General features: G+C 38.6%; 2 protein-coding genes across 4 annotated transcripts; both read left to right on the top strand.

Annotated features, from left to right (window-relative positions):
- The first annotated feature begins 12,909 nt into the window (after positions 1-12,909).
- Positions 12,910-15,559, top strand: LOC116208580 (L-type lectin-domain containing receptor kinase VII.1). The gene has a single exon (XM_031542103.1). It carries the CDS (start codon positions 13,012-13,014, stop codon positions 15,133-15,135), a length of 2,124 nt encoding a protein of 707 aa, XP_031397963.1. The 5' UTR covers positions 12,910-13,011; the 3' UTR covers positions 15,136-15,559.
- Positions 15,560-19,039: 3,480 nt separating this feature from the next.
- LOC116206829 lies at positions 19,040-23,835 on the top strand. Of its 3 annotated transcripts, none has more exons than XR_004156807.1 (5): positions 19,040-19,276; positions 21,114-21,587; positions 21,679-22,263; positions 22,508-22,570; positions 22,827-23,835. XR_004156807.1 is itself a non-coding variant. In XM_031539642.1 (2 exons), the coding sequence occupies exons 1-2, from the start codon at positions 20,088-20,090 to the stop codon at positions 21,366-21,368; spliced, it is 585 nt and encodes a 194-aa protein (XP_031395502.1). In that variant the 5' UTR covers positions 19,289-20,087; the 3' UTR covers positions 21,369-21,618. The 3 variants fall into 3 exon arrangements, 1 of the variants encoding a protein (XP_031395502.1); XR_004156806.1 differs by lacking the exon at positions 19,040-19,276 and adding an exon at positions 19,289-20,980; XM_031539642.1 differs by lacking the exons at positions 19,040-19,276; positions 21,679-22,263; positions 22,508-22,570; positions 22,827-23,835 and adding an exon at positions 19,289-20,417 and having other exon boundaries at positions 21,114-21,618.
- The last annotated feature ends 1,192 nt before the right edge of the window (positions 23,836-25,027 follow it).

Here is a 25,027-nt window from a genome sequence, read left to right as displayed (position 1 = left end):
CATTAAGCTTGCCCTTATAAGTTCATTGCATCATTAACTTAATCACAACTCTCTTTGTAACCTATCTCTAGCTTTCTCACTCAAGAACACTCTCCAAACTCCCCTCATTTTCCAGATTTCGCTCAACCCCATAACAGCCCGGATACAAGGCCGGTTTACTCGAAAACTCAATTATTTTTCGGTGACCGCCATCCAACCCGAACCAAACTTGACCAAACTTCATATCCCACATGTATTCGACCCCCCGAGTCCATTTCCGAGCTTATTTTTTCAGTTTGAAGCCTCCAGAAGCCCGTTTTGCTCCAGCACAGAATCGGTCTCCTAGGTGCACCCCGGTACCTAGTCGGGTTCATCCGACGTTTCCTCCTCCCCACGACTATGGCGAGTCGTGCCATCACTTTCTAGGAGTTCCTTACAACCCTCACTCTCCCCGTGACGAGATGGTTGCGTGCCGAGAGCCGTTTAACCGTGCACCACCGCCATTTCCTTCTTTTCTCCCTTCACAGATTTTTCCAGTTTTTTATCAGTCTTCTTTGCATCTTTCGGAAAAATCTACATATCAAATCCTCACAAAACCAACGCAGGCATGATCCTCAGTCAGTTAGGAGTCCAATGCCGCCGACCTTGCAGCAAAATACCATCGGGAGCCTCTGGGACAGCCATTTCTTTCCGACTTGCCCAGTCGGGTCAGTTCCGCCCAGTTGGTTCTGTTTTCTGCTAGCTAACCCGACTTTGTTTTTTATTTCCAGAAAATATACATGTCCAATCCTCACGAAACCACCATAGGCATGATCCTCAATCAGTTAGGAGTCCAATGCCGCCGACCTTGCAGCAAAATACTATCGGGAGCCTCTGGGACAGCCATTTCTTTCCGACCTGCCCAGTCGGGTCAGTTCCGCCCAGTTGGTTCTGTTTTCTGCTAGCTAACCCGACTTTGTTTTTTATTTCCAGAAAATATACATGTCCAATCCTCACGAAACCACCATAGGCATGATCCGCAATCAGTTAGGAGTCCAATGCCGCCGACCTTGCAGCAAAATACCACCGGGAGCCTCCGGGACAGCCATTTCTTTCCGACCTGCCCAGTCGGATCAGTTCTGCCCAGTCGGGTCAGTTCTGCCCAGTCGGTTCTGTTTTCTGCTAGCTAACCCGACTTTGTTTTTGATTTCCAGAAAATCTACATGTGCTCTCCTCCTGAAACCACCGCAGGCGTGATCCTTAGTCCCTTGGGGATCCAATGCAACTGGCCCTGTGCGAAAAGGCCATCCCGATCAACCGGTATAGTCCCGACAAGCCGGACTGCCAGTCGGGTCTGCCAGTCGACCCGACTGCACCGATTCGGGTCTGTTTATTCCAGGGGGCAGAACCGACTTCCCGAACCCCTTTTTCCGACTTTCCTCGACTTTTCCCGCATTCTAGGGCTAGGTATAATCATTCCCGACTTAAAGAAGTTAGGACTTTTACGTTTTCTTTGCGTTTGTGGGGGCGATAAGGCGGTCCATGACCGATTCGCATGCAAGTTTATGTTTTTATGTGTTTTTACATCGTATTATGCATGTCTTCATCGTATACAGTGCTAGCATGTCGGGAAATAGCTTGAATCGGAGTCGAGGAGACCTCGTTGGCTCTGGCAAGCCAAAGGAGCCTCTCGGCCTCACCCCAAGGGAAGTGGCTGAGAGCCCCTCTTGGCTTCCTCGGGCCATGGATGGCCTCCTTTCCCCGACTCAAGTCGTTTCCTAAGTTTTTACATTTTTCGCTTCCCAGAAGTCGGTATCGTTTTATCGATTCCTCTAAATATCGTGTTTGTGCTTGTTTGTATGTTTGATTGCGTTCCTAAGATCATGGCGGCACCGGCTATGTAAAAAATGTACGTTGTCATCGTGTTTGATGTTTTATGCATGCAAGAAACAGTCAAAACCGATTCTTGGAATTGATTGTAATCATAATTTTCATTTAATCGTTGGTTTCATGTTAATTCGTATGATAGGTACGTTAATATCGAACAATCATTTCATTGATCCATAACAATTGAGGTTCGAGGTCTCAATCATTAAACCACTTCACAAACGGGAAACGGGACGTATCATTCAGTCAATTAAATCATTCGGCTCAAATAAAGTTGTACGAATCAGCTATCAATTTGTAAGTGCGTCGACGAATCATGAACCAATGGAAACGCCTTTCTCAAAACTCACAATTTCAAAATACCGAGATGCGTAACACGAATAGAGTCGAGGTCTAGGGTGGACTTGCGCACCTTGACTCGAATCCGGGCCCAATTTGAGGCGGTTCAAGTCGGAGCACACAAGTCTCCCTTAGACCCCTTCATGTCACGTGATCTCGATTTTTCATATTTCGCAAACCAAAGGGCATAACCATTGTTTCGTGATTCGCTGACATTTTAGGCGTTAAGGAGATCGAAACACCTTGATCTATGGGTAGGAATGGGCAGCCCGTTCGGATGCGAGTCTCATTCGCGTGGCCCGTTTTATCCACTTTCGGTGTTTCCGTCATCTTACCGTAGATTTGGTAATTAACGTTGTTATTTCTATCACAAAACGCATAAAACCGGACTGATCATTCACTCGGCTTATACAAACATTAGATAATGGCTAGGTGGAACTCTAAATTCCAAATCAAGAGTCAAAACATGAGTTTGGCATATTCAATGAAGCCGCAGTGTCGTTTACAGAACGAAGTCTTAAAATCAATTCACACGCATAGTTGACCTAGAACTGCATCCTATCACAATCATCTGTTTGCCTAGAGTAGGGAGATTGTCTGCCAATCAACCCCGGTTAATAACTGATTAAATCACGTACATTCGGCTTAATATACAACTTGTTTGTATTTATCTGTATTTGACAGTTTTTGTCTGTTTTTCATCAGTTTTATCAGTTTTATTCTGTTTTCCACTTGCTTTTGCTGATTTGTTGCGGTTTGGGTCCGAACCCATAGGTTACGTGTTGCACGGGGTCTAACACCCCAAATCACAGAACACGATGTCCAACGCCCCCTCACACTTTGAATGCGCACAACCCGAGTGCGGAATGAGATCTAACATTGAGTCATCATCACGCTCGAAGTACGGCCTATATGGAAGGCGACTTAGATCGGATGTGTGAATCGTGGTTAGATATCACCCGGGAGCTCGATCGGTCCAATGGTTACAGTGAGAATCAATCAATTCCCCTATCACCCGTCGGTCCGATCGGACCCGACCCCCGGCTCTTTGAGCCCGCGTTGCTTTAATTTATTTATCGGTCATTCAAAACACACGGTGAGCCGGAGCGGAATATTGGCTCAATGCAAACCGATCGGGATCCATTTACTTTATTCAGTTGTACTTTGTAATTATTCGAGTGTACATTGCGATGATCTTATTTGTACATCTATTCATTCATTTGTAAGGATCCTCGATCAGCAAGCGAGAGGTCCGAGTGTCGAATCGGTCAAGTTGGCCTATTACTACCTAGAGACGAGTAAGCCCGAATACTCACGGTCTCGGTTCACGCAGGGAGTCGATCGCCATGGTCTGACGAACTGTAAACGCTAGGATAGTGAACCGAGTCCTCGACGCACAAGCCTACTCATCTTTCGAGTTCTTGGCCCAACTTGATCAAATTCATCGATTTTACAGTGTCAAAACGGGCGAGTCAAGTGCAACCCTAAATCACGCGGTAAATGAACAAAATGGCAAGCCTAGCAAACTAGAGTACCGAAATGGCGTGCGGAATATAGGTCCGCACGTAATAGAACCCCCAAATTCGGAATTTCCGGTTCCGTATGACCATTGCCTTAGCATTTAAATGTACCTCGTACCCCTAGACCCGGGTGACTCAACGGCCCTCGACCTACGGGTCGTAAATAGTAAGTGGCGACTCTTTCTCACGCGCGTCCGTCGTGCGTCCCCGAGAAGGTGGACACTCCCAAGCCGCGTTGCATAGGCGCGCGCATGCGTGCCCCGACGAGATGAAATTCTGGTGCGCACACAATCTACAGAACCCTAACTGAGCTGAAATGGAAAACAAGGCCTAATCAACATCTAATCACATTGGAGTTAAATCATACTCCATTTAACTCTAATTTATTTTTTCTTCAATTCAATAACACAATCATTATTTTTTTATCTTTTTCTTCAATTTAATAATAAGTTCTCTTATACACATTTTTTAATCATTATTATAGTTAATTTTTAATACTAAATTATCATGATTAACCATTACTGTTCCTTTAATTCAATAATATCTTTACTCTTTTTTTAATCTTTTTTTTCAATTTAATAATAAATTATCTCACGTATTTTTAACCATTATTATAATTAATTAATAAATTCTCTCAATTACTTTTGTCTTAATGCTGTCAAGTAGAATCGTATTCTACTTCGTTACCAAACGTCACCTAAGAACCTTTAGAGCAAGGGGAATCAACTTACCAAACAGGAATCCCAAGCCCAGCCTTCTGCCCTTCTTCGGTTCTTCCTCAGCTCTGTTCGTCTCTCTCTAACCTATTTTATTATGTTCTGATTGAAGAAGAAATTGGAAGGTGCTCAAAGCTGATAAGGATCCCGAGATTCTTAAATGATGGGAAGGTCGGCCAAACTCTTTGTAGAACGCCCCAAAATTCTTAGAAATTTCTAGACTAGCCCTTCAATTATTTTATAGAATCAGATTGGCCCTCACATTTACATGAAATATCATTCAAGTAAATGTCTATTTCTTCATTTTTTTTATTTTACTCCATTTACTTAAGATATTTACATATAAAAAACAACGTACCCCTTTGGGATCCAAATAAAATATCAAAAAAAATTAAATTCAAAAGGATAAAAAGTCAACTTTCCTATCGAAGAACAAAATTTCTGCACTTTCTTCAAAATCATACCGACTAGTTACTGAATAGTTTAAGATATTTACATATAAATAACAAAGCATCCCTTTTGGATCCAAATAAAATATCAAAAAAAATAAATTTCGAAAGAATAAAAAGTCAACTTTCTTGCCGAAAAACAATAATGAAATTTCTACACTTTCTTCATAATCATACCGACTAGTTACTAAAGTAAAACTCATCGAAAAACTAAGTAAAAGTCATCTTTGTGGTCCAATAACATGGGAGAGCAATTACCAGCAAAAGTTTCTCGTAATTCATTTGTTTCTAAAAATCTCAAAATACGGTCAAATCTTCCAAATTCAAACAGTGTCAAGACTCCTTCAGTACACGGCATTTCTAAACCGACATCAACTAAGGAACAATTAGACAAATTCTACTCACTCATGTCTAATATTAAGTGACTAATCTTATAGGATTGGTCCAGGAAATTACATTAAGTCTTCCCAAAGTTCAAAAATTAACAAATAAAAAAACGAAAACTGAAAATCTTGACAAAAATGAGGCTTCAGGAAATTACGAAACTTCAATCACCATGTCCGGTCACCATGAGATTGCAACTCTTTCATGTTGAACGTTCATTCCACAAAAAAATTTATGCTTCAATTGGTACTTGTGGGATTAGGGCAATTAATTGAAGATAAGAGAACTGTTTTCCTTTTGTAATTGGAGGAATAGATAGGGAGCTGCTAATATGGTTAGTGTTCCTTTATTGTATCTTGTTTCCCGATGAGTGCCGAATTGGTCATGTTATCACTTATGGCTCTATAGAAGAGTGTGATTGTCTGGTAGGATTTTATGTTATGTTAATTTTGATACAGCTAATAATGGAGCACGAAAAGTGAACTTGTCATGTGTTCTTTACAGTTTGCTTTGTTATTACTAGTTTACATTTAGTAAATGTTTTACTTTTAGGACTGATATAGTCAAGAGTTGAATTCACATTTTAGCATACTTATACTATTTTCTTGATAATTATTAATTTAGATAGCATCTTGTATACTAAATATATTATCACAATTATGCATACAGAAGTCATGTCATAGTATCATACTTTTTATTAAGTATATTTAAATTCATTTTACTAAATTATACAGAAGTCATAAAAATATCATATTTATATGCACATTTCTCGATACTTAATGAGCGTTTTTTCAAAATAAATTTATAAGATAAATAATAATTTAATATACTTTTCTTTTCAATGATATCATAATTTTTACAAAGTAATAATAATTGAATCTATTTAAATAGGTATAATACCATTTATTTGAAGAATTTGAAATTTTTTTTCTTGTGTCAGCATATGGGTGCTCATCACTAGTATAATTAACGATGAATCAATATATAATATATAAAATTTGAAGTGTGAAATGTAAGAATATAAACTCTCTAAAGACACGAACTATAGTAACATTTTAATCTTTCAACTATGGGAACAATCACAAAATAGTTAAGGCAATTACAATCACCTCGATGATCAATTTCGACAGGAGTCATCAACACACTACTCTCAGCTTATGATTATAAACTCTGCAAAACAAAGCAAAAAGTTTTAGTATAATAGGAAATTAGTGGAATTTCTCACAAAAATATACTCTACTACAATTAAAAATTGGAAAAAGTGGAAAGCAAAAGCAAAGATTTATTATATTTAGATATTAGCATAATTTCTTGTATGTAATATTCAATATGAGAGGCTAGAATATGATGGAGAGGATACGTTAATTTTGAACTTCTATATAGCATAACCCGCGCATCTTCATTATTTTTATTTTTTAAAAAAAATTTAACATTGTAAGATTTTTTTAAAAAAATTAAAAAGAAAAGAACTTTTAAACTCACAAGTACATTATATATTTTTGAAAAATAAGTAATTCTTTAATAAGTTAAATAATATTTCAATATTAATTGCATAGAACTCCTGCATAATACAAATGCCTGCGCATGTATTAAATTTATGGCCTCAATTATATCACGAGATCTCTTGGTCTTTGTCCTTTTTCTTTTTGCACCTTCGAACTCCAAGCAACAACATAATATTTGAAGTGAAAAATAATTATAATATTTTTCTTCTTGGTTGTTAACTCCAATATTCTATTGAATATTAAACATAAAGAAGAGCAAAATTGTCCACTAAATTAGCTCCATCTAAATATGAGTATATAGAAAAAGGCGCCATTTAAACTAAACTATACTTTCATCTTTTCATGTTACATCCTATTTAGTTTTTAGAATGCTTTGAGTATGTATAAAATTATATCTAAGACAACCATGACATTTTTGTAGTACATAAACATTCATCATGAATATAAATTGTCATTTTGATGATAAAATTAGTGAAGACCAAAAAGTAACGATTTTATCATAAATATAACAACTCATTGCATTTAGGTAATATATATTTGTTCAAATATTGTAAATTATGATTTGTCATGTCTGCATTCTTATCGAGGAGTAAGTATGAGAGACAACTAAAGAATCATTTTGTTTTATATACAAAGATAGCTAATTAAGATATGTGTGTGTATATGTTGAGAAAAATCAACAACCTTACTTCGAATTCGGATCCATTTGTAATTTAAAAGCTTAAGTCAATAAATTGCTGAATCATTATTTTTTTTATAAACTTATAGATTTCCTCTCAACTTTTCCATGCGGGATTACTTTCAACATCCGCCCTCACCATTCTCTATATAGGAGAGAAATCGTCCCAACAATTCTCTCATTTCTCGACTATGTGGAGAATTTCGTCGTAATTCCCATGATACGACGGCAAGGAACATACTGTACACAACTAATTTCGAGTCGAACTTCTACTTCCGGACTCGGATATCAATTGTTAGAACTTTTACTAGTCACGAGTTTCACATTCGAGCTTGGTAGGGTGTGGGTTTCCACACATAACGTGTGTTCTTCCTCAGGATCGTTATCTTGAACACTAATATCACTTGTTGGGAAAAATCCAAAGGCTTATTTCAGACTCGGGTCCATCTGCAACTCAAAACCTTAAGCCAATAAATTGTTAGATTATTGTCTCTTATAAACCTATTGATTCCCTTTCAATTTTTCCATGTAGAATTACCTCCAATATCCGTCCTCATTATTCTCCGTATATGAGAAAAATTGTCCCAACAATATATATATATATATATATATATATGCTCTTTGGTTGATTGACGTCCGCGATAATGGAAATGAAATGGAGTTCTTCCTTAAAGTTATGAAAGCTATTTGTAAAATGTATAATAACGTCAAATCATGCTAGACAAACCGTAATTTAATTATAAATATGATGATATTGTGACATTAGTTCACTTTCAAAGTAGTTGGGAGAGAGAGATTGGACTGTAGAGAAACGGTAAATAGATGGAGCCGCAGCGGACGAATTCAATTACTTAAATGCACGGGAATTAGTCAACTTTTCATAATTCAAGCTGCCTACAATGACTTGACTTACAGTAAAACAACAAGAGTAAATTAATTTACACGTATCTAAAATTAGAAACTGCAATAATCAGACAACCGTTAATCTCATACGACACGAGTAAATTAATGTTTAGCCCATTAATTAAAATATAACCATTAGAAACATATGCAGCATTTTCCCAATCATAGATTCCAATAGAATAAAATGGAAACGGCATCCAAATCGACTGAAATGTCAAATTGAGATATCAATCGATTCAGGGGTGGTGGTATAAGTCGGTTGCTGCCAACACCCATCCGAGGTTGATGGCTTGAACTTGTAGTAGATTTGAGTGGTGGAGGCGTTGGGCCTGACCCCGTACCCTTTAAGTTCATCGGCATCTTCTGAGGCGGTGGGCAGCCTTGGTCTGGGGAGTTACCGCTGGCCAATGCCCCGACCCACTCTCTTCCTCCTATTCTTTTTCATGTCCCATGTCCCTCTTTTTCTCTCTTCTTTTTTTGATAATTTAATTTTATTTACGAAATTTGTATTTTAAAGGTAAAAGTGAAATTATGAAATCAATTTCTTTGTGGTAAAGTAAAATTATGAAAATTTAATTTATAAACGCGTCTTTCCAAAATTATATAAATTACAGAGTCTGCCTTAATTAATCAAATCCAAGGACGATTAGTCCACTGAGAACGTAAAGTTCTTCCAATTATGAATATTTTCATTTACAAAAATCGAACTTAAAATTTTATTCAAAGAGAATAAATATTGAACTGCTTGAACTTATTCCTGTTGGTGCTGCCGGGAGCATCCTTAAACAACTCAAACGAACCCTGGGGGGATTTTAAGACTTCTCACCGAATATAGAGGCAAATCGAAATTAACTCTGTTTGTATGCTGCCACGTTGGACTTTTGTGCCTGCAGTGTGAGAATTTATGATTTTCCCTTGTTCACAATTCAAAACTTCCAATTTATTGCTAAGAAAATCATCCTACTTTCCAAAAGTCAAACACATATAGAATAATTTCTTATACGGAATTGCTTCATTATTTAATCATTGAACGGCATAGTGCCACTCCCAAATTATCATTACATTTCTAAAAAGCTACAATTGTACACTAATTCTAATTATTGGACACTAAGGTGACATTGATAAATTGAATACTTAAAAATTAAATCTTTAATTAGTTAATGAAAGAAATGTATAGGAGTAATAGATATATGATAAGGATGATGAGATGTTTTGTAAAGAAGAAAGAGTACTAATAAGTGAAAAATAATTTATTTCATTAAGTTAAATATTTTTAATTAACTTATTAAGTAGTTTAAAATCTCATTTCCTATCTTTCCCTCTTTCTCCTATTCATTTTCCCTAATAACTAAATTGTAACTAACTTTTAAACACTTATCTTTATCTTTATAAGTTGAAATAAACACAACCTTAGTGGTTGCAACCTGGTTCAAATCCTGCAATTATATATTTAAGACAGCACGGAATGCACTGGAAGAATGTGATATCTTAATCTCACATGTCACTGTAGTGTCCATACGTACAGTGCAGACAATATTATTTGCATATATATATATATATATATATTTCTTTGAGCTATATGCGAAGGAGCAATTGACTAATTACTTTCTCGCTGGAAAGATTTAATTAATTACACAGAAATCCTGAAGGCATAAAAAGTTAAAAGAAAAAAAATCCTGAAAATATTGCTTTTCCAGTGAGACGTCCTAGAACAATTTGGAAAGTGTATAATATTAAGTACTTTCCAATCTTGCATGTGGAGCGACTTTCTTCTCGTTGTTTGCATCTAAGTAGTCAAAATATACATTTTCTTCTCCTGGCATGCGTTAGATTACTTACGAGGGTCAAAATACCATCAAATCAGATGTCTCGATGAAAATAAAAAAGGGAGAAGAGCTCAGCTTTCTGAATATTACCAAGAAATTTCTGTCGTCTATTGTGGAATAAAACTATCCTCTCTTACGTTTGTCTAGATTTTGACCCGATTGCATTTCAGCTAACAAAAATATGGACTAAGAAGCGGTTCCATGCACGTCGACTCGAAACTAAAAGAGTCTGAGTTTGATACTCAACCATGTGATTTATATATTTATTTATTTAAATATTTTATTATTATTATATTAGTCTCATGAACCTCTCTTACGGCAAAAAAAAAAGAACAATTCCATGTGGTAGCACCCTCACTTGATCTGAAATCTTGAATTATTGTTGGTGGAGCTTACTTAATGCCCTTTAATTTCTTACTCATTAGGCCCCGTTTGAAATCTAGAGTAACTGCGTGCATCCTCAGATTTATACTTAAATTTTCTTCCTTAGGGGTTGATATTGCTTACTATACTTCGAACAATTTGTTTGTTGATTCTAATTTCATATATACACGTTTCGGCCTAATTTGATTCTACTTCCTCAAGTTCTTAGTTCTAGATTAGAGTGTATGAATCCTTCGTTTGTTAATACAGATATAGTATTGTAGGAATAATGGGAAAAGATGCCTCTGAACCAAAATGCAAAAGAATTGGTCTACTTTTCAGTTTTGAATGAATTTATTGAAGAGAAAGAAACATTTATATGACTAAAATAGAAATTCAACTTTTTTCGATGCGTACACGGTATAAATTAAATTAATATAAAAAATGGTCCTCAACTTATCCGGTTCGAGCTGAATCAATCAATTCAAAGGTAAAATTTTTTCTACATGGATTTTTTTCTATTTACAAGACTCGATTCGAGACTAGAACAATTTTTATTTTGGTTGAGTTGAAATTAATATATACATATACATGCATGCAAGTATATTCGGGGGCATTTGTTATGAGATAATCCCAGTAAATTTTTGGGAATCTAATTCGAAATTTTGTGTGAACATCAGATTACCTTATTTGACTGAAATAGATTATTGGTAATCTAAATGTGTAAGATAATCCACTTTTCTATTCAACTAGTAATACTTTCTGAATCGGGATGACTATTTAAATTACCAGTGAAATTACTAATAAAGTAATATTATCAGTCCATACCAAATGTAATAATGTAACATTACTAATAATTTTAAAAGTGAGAATCTATTTAAGAGGAAATCTAGAGTTACCATTGAATGGCAATAATCTATTTTAGTTTGGTTGATTTTTTTCTTTTTTGGATATCCTGGTAATCTAAAGTCTAACATCCTCGAATTAATTCAGTTCGATTCGGATTGGCCCATTAACTGGCAAGATTCTTTCAATCAAAGATTTTTTTATATTCAATAGACTCGAATTCGAGATCTTATTTAAAAAAAATAAGTATCGAATCGCTGTAATCAATCATTATTGATAGTTTAGTTGAAATTAATATATGGATATACGTGCTTGTAAGTATATAAGTTCATAAATGCCGAGAACACCATATTTGACCTTTCAGAAATGCATCAACATGCGCCATTGAAGCCAAGCAGGACCAGCCGTACGGCATGGTTAATTTCAGCTCTACCCCTAGACTTTTGACAAAGTTGCAAAATCCCTCCTCAATTTATACCTTTCACACTTCGTACCCTAAAGTTTGCAATTTTTGGATAACATCTCCTTGCCCGTTCATAGCTTGAATTAACTCATCCAAAATCTTTCACACTCCAGTCTGGCAGTCACCCTTTTGGTGGGATAGAGTTATTTGCGTACCAAATTTAATATCTATTTTACAATTTCCTTTCACAAATGAATAAAGTTGAGGCGTCATAATTAAAGATATCTATTCTAATGTTGAAGGTTGACAATTCTTTATCATGGACCATCACCATCATTGTTACCAACTAACATATATGCAAGTATTGCAAAGTATTCGAGCCAATTCTATGTGTTCTCAGATGGGTCCACTTTACTCATGCATATCTTTTGGGCAAGCACCTTCAAAGAAGTTGCACTGCATTAAGTGGTATACTGACTTGACTTTCTTCTTTGTTTTGTCCAACAAATTAATTAATCATCGTTCACCATCGAGGACATGACTGAAAAAGTAGTATCAAAATCTTAGAAGCAAAATCTAATCTAATACTTCCAATCTATAGTATATATTATTTGGATACAACAAAAAGCATGTGAGTAATATTTTTGAGATGAAAAAACAGGGAGAGATGGGTATAGTGTGATGGCTCTCCCTTTCGAGAAGGTTTTATATGCAACGATGATATCACGTACCACAAGACATATAAAAATTTTATTTTTGCCCAACAATGAATTATTTTTATCAATAATATATTTTTATATTTTTACATACTGAAAACTAAAATGACAAACCATTATTAACTTACGGCATTATCAATTGATACTACCATTGCATAAAGGACTTTTTCCTCCATTTCATCTGGAACCAAGAGCATCTGTATTCGATTCTCGTCAATAGAATTCTTCGTTTAATAAGCTCATGAGCTTTTTCTTATTACAGTAAAAAGGAGCATCCGTGTAAATCTTTTAATAATGAGGGCGAAATTGCAATTTCGGGAAACGCGGACCAGAAATGTTTGAAAGCCGTCTTCCGGTCTCTTTGGTTAGCATTCTTTTTTTAAAAAAAAAAAACCTTATCAACAACAGTATTGATTGCCTTCCTCAGCTTAGTCGTACGGTTCCATACTTCCATTCCATTCCTCTGCCATTTCATGGAGGCAGACCCTTCTGCTCCTTCTCCCAATTCTCTCCGGACATGAATTCACTACAATTCTCTCTCGTCCCTCATCTGCTCTCACTGGCTCTCCTCTTCCAGGTCTCGGCCTCGGTCGACTTCGTCTTCAATGGATTCGATTCCTCCGATGTTCTCCTCTACAGCAACGCCACGGTCGTGTCGCCAGTCCTCACTTTGACGAGAAACACGCCCTTTGCGTTCGGACGGGCCCTCTATAAGGCCCGAATCCCCGCGAAGGACCCGAAGTCATCTTACGTGTATCCCTTCTCCACTTCCTTCATCTTCGCCATGGCTCCTTACAGGAAGGTCCTTCCCGGTCACGGCCTGGTGTTCATATTCGCCCCGACTACGGGGATTGATGGAGCTGACACGGCGCAGAATCTCGGGTTTATCAACCGGACGTTAGACGGGATCCCCAGCAACCACCTGTTTGGGGTAGAGTTCGATGTTTTCAGGAATGAGGAATACAACGATATCGATGATAATCATGTCGGGGTTGATGTGAACTCTCTCAAGTCCATTAGCTCCTATACTGCCGGGTACTGGCCCGACAGAGGGAAATCCAGCGGCAGCAGTAACGGTATCGATGACAGTAGTCAGAGTGGCTCGGAAGACGAGGAGTCGTTTAAGAAGTTGAAGCTAAACAATGGTAGGAATTACCAAGCTTGGATCGACTACTCGGATTCGGTCTTGAACGTGACTATGGCACCGGTCGGCACGAGAAGGCCCGTGAGGGCTTTACTTAATGTCTCATTGAATCTCTCCGAGGTTTTCCTGGACGAAATGTATGTCGGGTTCACAGCTGCAACAGGACAATTGGTACAGGGGCATAAGATCTTAGCTTGGAGCTTTAGCAATACGAATTTTTCACTGAGGGAGAGATTGATTACGACTGGGCTGCCCTCTTTTGTTCTTCCAGAAGAATCGATTCATCGATCGAAGGGGTTCATTGTCGGGATTTCAGTGGCTTCTTTCGTGATGATCATTTTGGGCGCATTGCTTTACTTGTTTCTTGTTAGGAGGAGGCAGAGGAAGTTGAAGGACAAAGAGGAATTGGAGGACTGGGAATTGGAGTACTGGCCACATAGGATTATGTACCGGGAAATCGAGGCGGCAACAAAGGGGTTCTCTGATGAAAACGTTATAGGGACCGGTGGCAATGGGAAGGTCTACAAGGGGGTTCTGCCTGGTGGGGCGGAGGTTGCCGTGAAACGGATCTTGCCTGAGAACGGCGAAGGAATGCGGTCGTGCTTGGCCGAGGTCTCGAGCCTCGGGAGGTTGAAGCATAGGAATTTGGTTGGATTGAGAGGTTGGTGCAAGGGAGAGAGGGGAAGCTTCATGTTGGTGTATGATTACATGGAAAATGGGAGCTTGGACAGGAGAGTGTTTGATTGTGATGATGAGAGTAAGATGTTGGGATGTGAGGATAGGAGTAGGATCCTCAAGGATGTGGCTCGTGGGATCTTGTACTTGCACGAAGGATGGGAAGCTAAGGTCCTCCATAGGGATATCAAGGCAAGCAACGTGCTACTCGACAAGGAAATGAACGGCCGACTCGGGGACTTTGGGCTGGCCCGGATGCACGAGCACGGGACTGTGGCCGGGACGACGAGGGTGGTTGGGACAATGGGTTACCTTGCTCCCGAGGTGGCAAGGACTGGCCGGGCATCCACGCAGACGGACATGTTCGGCTTCGGGGTCCTGGTCCTAGAGGTCATGTGCGGGAGGCGGCCGATTGAGGAAGGCAAGCCGATCCTGGTCGAATGGGTCCGGGAAATGGCAGCTCGAGGAGACCTCATGGCTGCCGTGGATGAGAGAATCACGGCTCAAGGTGGTTTCGACCCGGAGGAGATTATACGCGTGATGCAGCTCGGTCTGGTCTGTGTGAATCCAGACCCGAGCGCAAGGCCCACGATGAGGCAGGCCGTGAAATTCTTGGAGGGTAAGAGCGAAGCGAACTGCGAGGCGGACAATGAGGAGATGGAAGCTTATTTGCTTCAAATGACGCGGAGTGGTGCATTGTGGTCCAACCACCATGGACATAATCTTGGCCACGCCTCACACCCAACCATGGAAGACGTCAGGCAGTCTTTGTCATCTTCCATGTCCCTATCTTGGTCCAACTCCATCGTTGAGGGAAGGTAAAACCTTTCAATTTCACAGTTGGTAAGGAGCATCTTTGGCTGAACATAAGTTGGTCTTACCAGATAGAAAACACATTTTTGGTTTTTTTTTTTTCCTTTTTCTTTTTTTGAGGAGGATTCGTAGAGGCTTTCTTTGTTTATGTTTTCTGTAAATACAATAGATGCGGAGAATTCCTATCATTCCTTGGGGCACCATCGATCACCCTTTTTTCCTAATCACATGAATCAGATGATCATGGGACGATGATGGGGCGATGGTGCCCTCGGGAAGGACAGAATGTCCCTCTAGATGTGCAGAGGTTTGTTCACCATTACTTTTCATTTTGCTTATTCCGATTTGATATGTTTGGACAGGCATACCTTTGAAGAGATAAACAAAATACCTTTTAGTTGGGCCTTTCACAATGGTGTTGTTATTATCATGAAATTTGTTATTCATTTTTTAATATTAATGAGAATTATATATATATATATATATATATATATCCTAAATATAAATACAGCAGCTTTTCAGTTATTGTATATATATATATATGTATATAGAGTCTTTTCTTTGATAGATTTATATGCATTTAAAGTCAAAATGCCAGCTCGAGCACCCCCAGTTCCATTAGCTGGATTGGAAGGAAGTAATGATGATTTTGGATGATTGCAATAAGAATTAAATATAGAGAAAACTTTGTTGAAAAGCAATGTACGTGAGAACAACATCTTTTTTTTTCCCCCCTCCAATTAATTCCTTTATTTTTTCTCTTTTGGTTGGTGGTCGGAAGAGTTGTTCCACGTAAGGTTTTTCTTTTCTTTTTCTTTTTCTTTTGCCCCCCGTTTTGGGCAAATCATACAAGGCCTCATCAGTATATGGGCTAAAACTAATTCTCCATTGTGCATCAGTCTGATCGTGATCAATAGACATCTTCAGTGAATTTTAAATTCTCTTATTGTTATCTTTAAAACTCACTAAATTTATCGTTGAATCACATTATCATAATTCGCCGATTGTAAATTTTCAACTTTTTTTTTTTTTTAAAGTCAGTCAAATTTGGAGACTGTTGAGAGGGGCTGCTAGAATTTCAGGAGAACTATATGAAGGAAAAAAAAATAGTGTAGCTAGGGAATGATTAAGACAACGCATGATTGCCATATGGTTATGACACAAAACTGATGGTACCTTCAGATTAAAATACTTGCATTGAAATTTTGACCTGTTGATCGAGCATTTGGTGCAACCGAGATTAGATATTGCTCCGGCTAGACTGCTATTAATTTTGATATCGTCTGTCTTGTCTGCTAATTAACGTATAACTAGCTGGAAACCCCCACCCAGCTAGCTAGCTAGCCAAATCTAGTTTTTGCTGATGAAGCGGGCGTGACCCATATAGGCCAACACCAATTATCAGTAAGGTCAAATGTGTGCCTTTGCTCAGACCTATCGATACCTGGAAAATGGAAACCCTGTATTCTGTTGTGCTGCCAAGGTCATAAATCTTATTACCATGTCCTAGCGATGGAAGGAAACGATAATTATACTTTTATACTCGAGCGGTTTGCCAAGAATATTATCTCTCGACAACCTTTTCATTTTTTTTCCTCATTGAGATCGCATGGTATTATCAGTTTATTAGCTGAAACTAAACTCGACTTCGACACAACTTTGTGCTTTTAGTGAGTCTGGAGCCGTGCATTGCTGGTAAATTGCACTCGCTGTCAGTGCAGCTTGCCCATCACTCGTTTTACGTAAATTGTGAAATCGACGGTGTTGCGACGTAAGTTTGCGCATGATACGTATGTCTGTTGGTTTAGTGGACAGGCCTGCAATTCAGTGGGCTGAGTCGAAACAAGCCCAAGAACAACCTAAGCTAGACCCAACCAAGAACAACCCAAGACCCACAGCCCATGTAGTATATGTATCCACTAATGGGCCTTATATGAAGAGATCACACGTAAAACCCAATGGTGCAATAGTGGAAAGATCAAAACTTCTGGGCTATATTGTAATTGAAAACAATCTTAATGTAACCGAATATCAGGGGAAAAAAAAAACTTTTGGGCTACTCGAGACGTTTATCCGTACTACTCATGGCATTTCGTAAACTTTTTCACAATAATTTTCCAATATATATAGAACTTTTAGCAACTATAATAAAATATCTTACAGTGTTAAAGTCGCTCACCGTTTATTTCGCTTAATTTAAAAGTGTCAAGGATGTCATGGGAATATGCGTTTTATTCTGATTGTGATATCAGCTCCATCGTCATCATCTCTTAAATAATCAAAGGTTTCGTTTCATTCGCTGCGAGAATTATACTCATTTTGCTTCCGTTCCCTTTTCAATATGAAAAGTTAAGATCATGCTAGGTTTCTGTCTGAAACGTTGATGAATGGCTTCTCCTAATGCAAAGCATACTTATCATTTTGCTCATATTACTTATCACGTAAAACGTGTTCGGTTTCACAGGTTAAAAATGCTGATAATCAACAGTGTTACTTTCCATTTCCGTCAAGATTTTGATAACTCTGGCCTCAGAATAAAATGGAGGTACGATGTCGATTCCTTTTCAGCCAAGTACATTTCTAAATTATATAGTCATTTTCTTGAGCATGTATAATTTTAGGAATATTTTCGGATTATTTGATGTCAATAACATGGTAATTTCTTTATGTTTTTTAAATACTGGTAAGAATTGGCTACCGACTCAGAGCACGTATCCTTTAACACAACTCTATAACATGGGTTGACCAACATATGTCTGTTTAAGCGATTTAATGCTTATTCCCTTTAATCGAAATCTCGAGTTCATGTGAAGTAAGAAAATTTATGATTGTGAGGGGTTATTCCTTAATGGGTTAGCATAGCTCGAACTAAATTAATTGGAGTCCATCGAACTTTCAAATATAGAGTGCACACACAAACAACAAAAAAAAAATATTTCTTGCAAAGGAGAATAAATATGGGAACAATGGGAAAAATCAATTTATAAGTACTTGATATTGATAAGAAAATAATATAATTTGCATTTTTTTTACCAAGAAAACCTTGAGCTACCTATCGTTCGGTGATTTGATGACCAAAAATGTTTGTTTGTCCGAGTCGGCATGTACTATTTACTTGCATGCCACTCAGAGACATTCGGCACAGCCGAATTCGGCAGGATTAGCATTTCTCTGTGATGACAACTCGCGTACACCACCTTTTTTCTCTCTTTCTATTTTCCATGAGTTATTTTCATCAGATTTCCTACATGGCTGACTTGAGCGTCCGAGGGCCAACTTAGAACCGTGAGACCCCAATTTAGCTTTGTGCTGTGGTTTCAGGTTGATCCGAGCTTGGCAACTGGAGAAGGGGAGGACCAATCGTCAAGAAACCAAATCGAAGGTGATCCCATCAAATACAAATTCAGTTGAATTACATGGACTGCTTCCATTACCTATATACAGACATCACAGAGAAATGCTATTCCTTTGAATTGTACAAATTCAGTTGAATTACATGATTAACTCTATATAGGTTCCAACTTAATCATTTGGAGCAAGAAAATGCCCTTTGAATTGTGAACTCGAGTTTCTAAGATCACAGATAGAGCGATTAACGAGGACATTGTGTCAATATGTGAAACCAATTTATTTATATTATATTAATTCTAACTCCTGAAGGCTCGAGCAATGGGAGGCCTCCACTCGATAAATAAGAGCTTGCCACGTCAACTTTTTCAATCCTTTCGTAGCTTTTTATTGATCGGATCTTCATTCGCTTAATTAATGTCGAGAGAAAAAAAGAATACTATTTTTAACATTAACTTTAAAAAATCAATGTTCTTTTGATTTCCTATCGTTTCTGCCATTTATTTGTTTCTCTTTTCTCATGTTTGAAAAGGTTCCACTCCGAAAAGCTGCGCTGTAACCTTTGGTCGGCCAACACCGTTTCCCGCCCACTCCGTGGGTCCTCCTCTCCGTCCGCGACTTCTCCATCTTTGTCCGCGACTCCTCCCTCACTCCTTTCGATCGAATTGCGGGTGTCCAAGATCGATTCCTGCGCTCTCCACAATTCCTCCCTCAACCCCTTCAATAGGTGCCCCAACCTTGTATGTTGTTGGTGGCCGAGAAGGTTCCTGGCCCCTCCGCACCTCCTCCCTCACTCCTTTCGGTAGGTGCCCCAATCCTTGCATAATATGGGCCGAGAAGACTCCTGCCCCCTCCACAGTGCCTCCCTCACTCCTTTTGGTATCTGTCTTGTGCCCATTTGAGGAATGACGACTCCTTCTTCCTTCAGCCTTTTTAATCCTTTCGTAGCTTCTTATTAATCGGGTTTTCATTTGCTTAATTAATGTCGAGAGAGAAATAAAATACTATTTTTAACATTTACATAAAAAAAAATCACTGTTATTTTGCTTTCCTTTTGTTTTTGCCATTTTTGCGTCTCTATTTTCTCCCGTCTGAAAGGTTCCAATCCGAAAAGCTTCATTGTCCCCTATGGTCGGCCAACACCGACTCCCGCCCCCTTCGCGGATCCTCCATCTCTGTCTGTGACTTCTCCCTCCCTGACCGCATCCATTCCTCCATCACTCCTTTCGATCGAATTGCGGGTGGCCAAGATCGACTTTTTCCCTCTCCATGGCTCCTCCCATAATCTCTTTGGTAGGTGCCCCAACCTTGTATGTTGTTGGTGGGCGAGAAGGCTCCTGGCCCTTTTGCAGCTCCTCCCTCACTCCTTTCGGTAGGTGCCCCAATCCTCGCATACTGTGGGCCGAGAAGACTCCTGCCACCTCCACAGTGCCTCCCTCACTCCTTTCGGTAGTTGTCATGTGCCCATTTGAGGAATGACGACTCCTTCTTCCTTTAGCCTTTTCAATTCTTTCGCAACGTCTTATTGATCGGGTCTTCAGTCGCTTAATTAATATCGAGAGAGAAAAAAATAATACTTTTTTTAACATTTACTTAAGAAAATCACTGTCCTTATGCTTCCCTTTTGTTTTTGCCATTTCTGCGTCTCTCTTTACTCCCGTCTGAAAGGTTCCAATCCGAAAAGCTTCATTGTCCCCTATGGTCGGCCAACACTGACTCCCGCCCCCTGCGTGAATCCTCTGTCTCTGTCTGCGACTTCTCCCTCCCTGTCCGCATCCACTCCTCCCTCACTCCTTTCGACCGAATTGCTGGTGGCCAAGATCAACTTTTGCCCTCTTCATGGCTCCTCCCTCAATCTCTTTGATAGGTGCCCCAACCTTGTATGTTGTTGGTGGGCGAGAAGGCTCCTGTCCCTTTTCGCAGCTCCTCCCTCACTCCTTCCGGTAGGTGCCCCAATCCTCGCATACTGTGGGCCGAGAAGACTCCTGCCCCCTCCGTAGTGCCTCCCTCACTCCTTTCGTAGTTGTCATGTGCCCATTTGAGGAAGGACGACTCCTTCTTTCTTTAGCCTTTTCAATTCTTTCGCAGTGTCTTATTGGTTAGGTCTTCATTCGCTTAATTAATATCGAGAGAGGAAAAAAAATCTTTTTTTAACATTTACTTAAGAAAATCGCTGTCCTTCTGCTTTCCTTTTGTTTCTGTCATTTCTGCGTTTCTCTTTTCTTTCGTCTGAAAAGGTTCCACTGTCCCCTTTCGTCGGCCAACACTGACTCCCACCCCCTCCGCGGGTCCTCCGTCTCTGTCTGCGACTTCTCCCTCTCTGTCCGCGACTCCTTCCTCACTCCTTTCAACCGAATTGTTAGACCGAATTGTGGGTGGCCATGATCGACTCCTGCCTTCTCCGCAGCTCCTCCCTCAATCTCTTCGATAGGTGCCCCAACCTCGTACGTTGTTGGTGGCCGAGAAGGCTCCTAGCCCCTCCGCAGCTCCTCCCTCACTCCTTCCAGTAGGTGCCCCAATCCTTGCATGCTGTGGGCCGAGAAGACTCCTGCCCCCTCCGCAGCGCCTCCCTCACTCCTTTCGGGAGTTGTCTTGTGCCCATTTGAGGAATGACGACTCCTTCTTCCTTCTGTGATTAGGCCCCCGAAGAGGAGGAAGATCCCGTACTTGATGTGGCAGAGAGAGATACGAGGAAGCACTGGGCTATCAGGGCCATGAAGAGGAGGTTGACGCAGACGACCATGCTCTGTCCGGCTAAGCGGGTCTCCAAGGGGAAGAGCTCGCTCGGGACTAGCCAGCCAAGGGGACCCCATGACCGTCCATGGGCTAGCACGATAGCCCAGGGTCACAATTATCTGCACGATATCAAGATGAGGCATATGATTAGCGAGTGACCAGAGAATCAAGGACTGAATGAACTTTGAGTAGATGGAAATCAATAGAGATGTTCAGCTTCTGTGTTTTAAAGTGATTGATTTTGTTCAACTTCTGTGTTTTCCTCTTTTACCTGAATTAGATGTTCATTTGTTTGCTTCAGTTGAGGAGATGCAGAGGCATAATTTCGGCTTAATGGACTCGAGCAATTCCATGATTTGTTAGCGAAATTCGGAGTGGTAATGGCAATTTAAACTTTATGTTCGTGCTTCTTTTATGTTCTGTTTTCTCAAAATAGCTGACTTTTGTATCATTGTTCTTCTTCTTTAGAATATATATACCTGAGCACAATGGATTGCACGTGTCCTAAATGCCAAGGCGTCCAACTCAAAAAGCGAGTCCACAATGTCCCTTTTTCCAATTTTTACCTAATTGTTGTTGTGCTTCTCAAAATTTGACCTGTCTTCATGCATGTTTTCTTCTTTCAATTGCTACAGATGCAGCAAGATATTCGTTTACCCCAATTGACAAGTAAGATAGCGAGATTACATCGCCGTGCACACATAATCTCGCGTAATGTTGATGTAAATGGAATGTTGCCTTTGTTGCAAATGATGATACAACATCTTGGTGAACGTTCATGATTTAAAATGAAATTTCTTTTGGATATATATGAGTTATTTTAGCATCTTACAATCAAATTTGTCAATTCCTGCAATCAAAGACTTGCTAACTGCATAAATTAGGTGAAGATGAAGTTTGAAAATGGACAAGTTACTTTTTTGGTTCACATTTGAGAAGAAAGTTTCACTGTTTTAGTTGATTGGTTCGCTTTTCTTTTAGGTACTGCAAACAGTGCTTGTGCTACGGGGAGCTCGACTCCTACAATAAACACACACCCTAACCCTTCGACTGGTATGCGGGGAAAAATGCCTTAATAATATTCCATAGTACACGCTGTTCTTAAAATTTGCACTCGCTGTTCTTAGCCATATCTATTTTAACCACAATTTAGGACTAATTTGTCACCAACATATCAGTTGCTTTAGATGAAGCAAGAGTATTTACACATGACCTGTATGGGTAAAAAAAAAAAAACAGAGAGAGAGAGAGAGAGACAGAGTTCCTAGATACTCAATATAATTTACATGCTTTTCAGATGGGGTTTCTGGTGTGGGGAGTTTGACCTCTGGAATAAACACGCGACCATCCGCTTTGACTGGTATGTGGGGACAAATGGCTTTGCAATACTCCACAGTATATGATGTTCTTAAATTGTCTATTCTATATTCTTAGCCACATTCATTTGTCTGTGATTTAGGACTAAACTATCGCTACATTTTTTTTCATAGGTACTATAAACTCTTCCTGAGGCGCCATTATAATTATTGTTACAGCTTCATCCCTTTATTTTACATTGTGCCTTGACATGGAACTTTTGCTTTTTTTTCTAACTCCTCCAATATTTGATTTGCTAGAGAGTGATAACGAGACTTGGAATTTTGGGAAACCTACATGCGATTGTGAATATTGTGGGGCACTACATTAGTATGAAGAGAGAAAAGAGAAATATAGACGACCAAGGAATCCAAAATTCTCTATTTGTAGTTCGGAGGGCCGCATAGAACTACGAGGCAATATTACGCTTTTCATCTTCAACAAAGGCGTCAAGAGGGACAAACCTGGCTGCGTGCGGGCCATTTACTACGGCAGTATCTTGTGGATGCTTACGCTTGTATTGAGGAAAATTGGCTAAATTGGATATGAAAAAACTAGAAACAATTGAGAGCTGAGTTGTACAAAGGACTCAAGGATGCAATTAGACAAAGCGACTTGATGAGTGATGATGTTGGCCGAATGACAGTATTAACGTCAACCCACACTGGTGGACTCCGATATCGTGTACAGAATTATCAAGGCGCTATGGCTATCTATCGGTCAATTGGATATCCGGACTTATTCCTTATATTCACATGTAACCCAAAGTGGCCAGAAATAGAATATTTTATTGAAGACAGAGAGGGGCAACGGAGTGAAGACAGAGTTGATATTGTTAACCGGGTCTTTTCAATCGAGCTTTGGGAAGTACTTCATGATATCAAGCGACATAAAATTTTTGGTAAGACTATTGGAGGTAAGTGAACCTCATATCTTTGCTGACAAATTTTTGGTAATCAAATTCTCAGAACGAGAGCTCTCTCTACGCTGCTTTTGTGAACCAGATTGCTTCGGTCTGCATGTCTACAATGAATATACCTCATGGCTGTAATGATCGTGAGGTAGATGATTTGAGCTTATGAGAGATTGAAACAGACTATAGTTTATGTTTTTGTTCAAATGAATGTTTCCCATTACAGCTTATCAGTGCAAATTTAGTTCCTGTCGAGCATCATGTTTGGTGAGGCTGATTATTAGCTTGGGGGTAATGATAGCAGACAATCTAGAGTTCTTTTGCTCCATTCAGAACATGTGCAAAATTTCATATTATTAGTAGTCTCTTGCCAATTGCACTATGAACTATTATTAGGTCGGACTCTCTTGGCTTATCAGAAGCAACTGAGTTTTCTAAATATGAGTGAAATTGTCAATTTCTATATAATTGATTCATATAAAACTTTTTATCTAATGAAAAGGTGTAGAATAGTAAATATGTATTGTGGTCCATTTATGAAATAATTTTAATTAATTAAGAACAATTCACAAATAAATTAAAATATGGAAAATACATGTATACAATTGATTAACATAGGGCATAGATTTTATAGAAAATATATGTCTACTAATGAATATATAAGACATAATTTTTATATATCTTATTTTGATAATAACCAAGAAAAGTATATCTTGTGCAAAAATTATGAGAATATATCCGGTGAAAAATGTCACTCCTCTCAAATGATCAATTAGCATAACATCTATTCATCTATTACTAATATAATATAACACGTATCCTATTAATTATATAAATATAATTGTCATTCTCAATATAAATATATGCCTAATTTAAAACAACATGACAAAGAATCTTATGCTAAGCTCTTTTCATCCAAATAATAGGGTTAAATTGGTCATTTTCTAGATTAATACTCAATCAAATTATAATTCTACGTAATTTTACGATGATAATAATTAAATATGTGAATTTGAAGCTATTAAACAGGTTAAAAGGATCTTTGTTTTTAATTTTCAGTAGACAATTCAAAATGGGAATAATTAATCACTTGGTGATCATCTGTTCTGGAGAAACTAACTACTATTATATTAATCTTTTACTTTAGAAAAAAAATGCAGGCAATGTGTAGAGAATCGCATGCATATGACACAGCAAGAATTTATAACATAAAACACACTCATTCTACATCATCATATGACACTACTTGCATATTTCCTCATCTACATCAGCATGGCACAATTCTTAGCATAATTTATAAGTTCAAAAATTTAAACCATCATTCTACTAAATTTATGAAACATAACTCACAAAATGTAAACTAAAACATATAAATTTTAAGGCGCGTTTCACGGGGAATGAAGCTGGTACTAAGTTTAATCCAACCATCTCGAAGGATCGTTCAGGTACTATGAATGTTTTTAATATTGACAGAACACAATATATGAGTGCTTATAGTATGGTACAATAAATAATGTCTCATGGTGGGGCACTAATCTTATCCATTAG

Source organism: Punica granatum, chromosome 5 (assembly GCF_007655135.1).
Source record: "Punica granatum isolate Tunisia-2019 chromosome 5, ASM765513v2, whole genome shotgun sequence".
Lineage (NCBI taxonomy): Eukaryota > Viridiplantae > Streptophyta > Magnoliopsida > Myrtales > Lythraceae > Punica > Punica granatum.
The sequence above is the reverse complement of the archived record's forward strand: the minus strand, read 5'-3'. Positions and strand labels throughout refer to the sequence as shown.

Coding starts and splice junctions, on each gene's coding strand:
- LOC116206829 (XM_031539642.1), top strand. CDS start 20,088: ATGCTTCCCTTTTGTTTTTGCCATTTCTGCGTCTCTCTTTACTCCCGT. Junction 20,418..21,113: donor CTCCTCCCTCACTCCTTCCG/GTAGGTGCCCCA, acceptor TTCTGTGATTAG/GCCCCCGAAGAGGAGGAAGA.
- LOC116208580 (XM_031542103.1), top strand. CDS start 13,012: ATGAATTCACTACAATTCTCTCTCGTCCCTCATCTGCTCTCACTGGCT.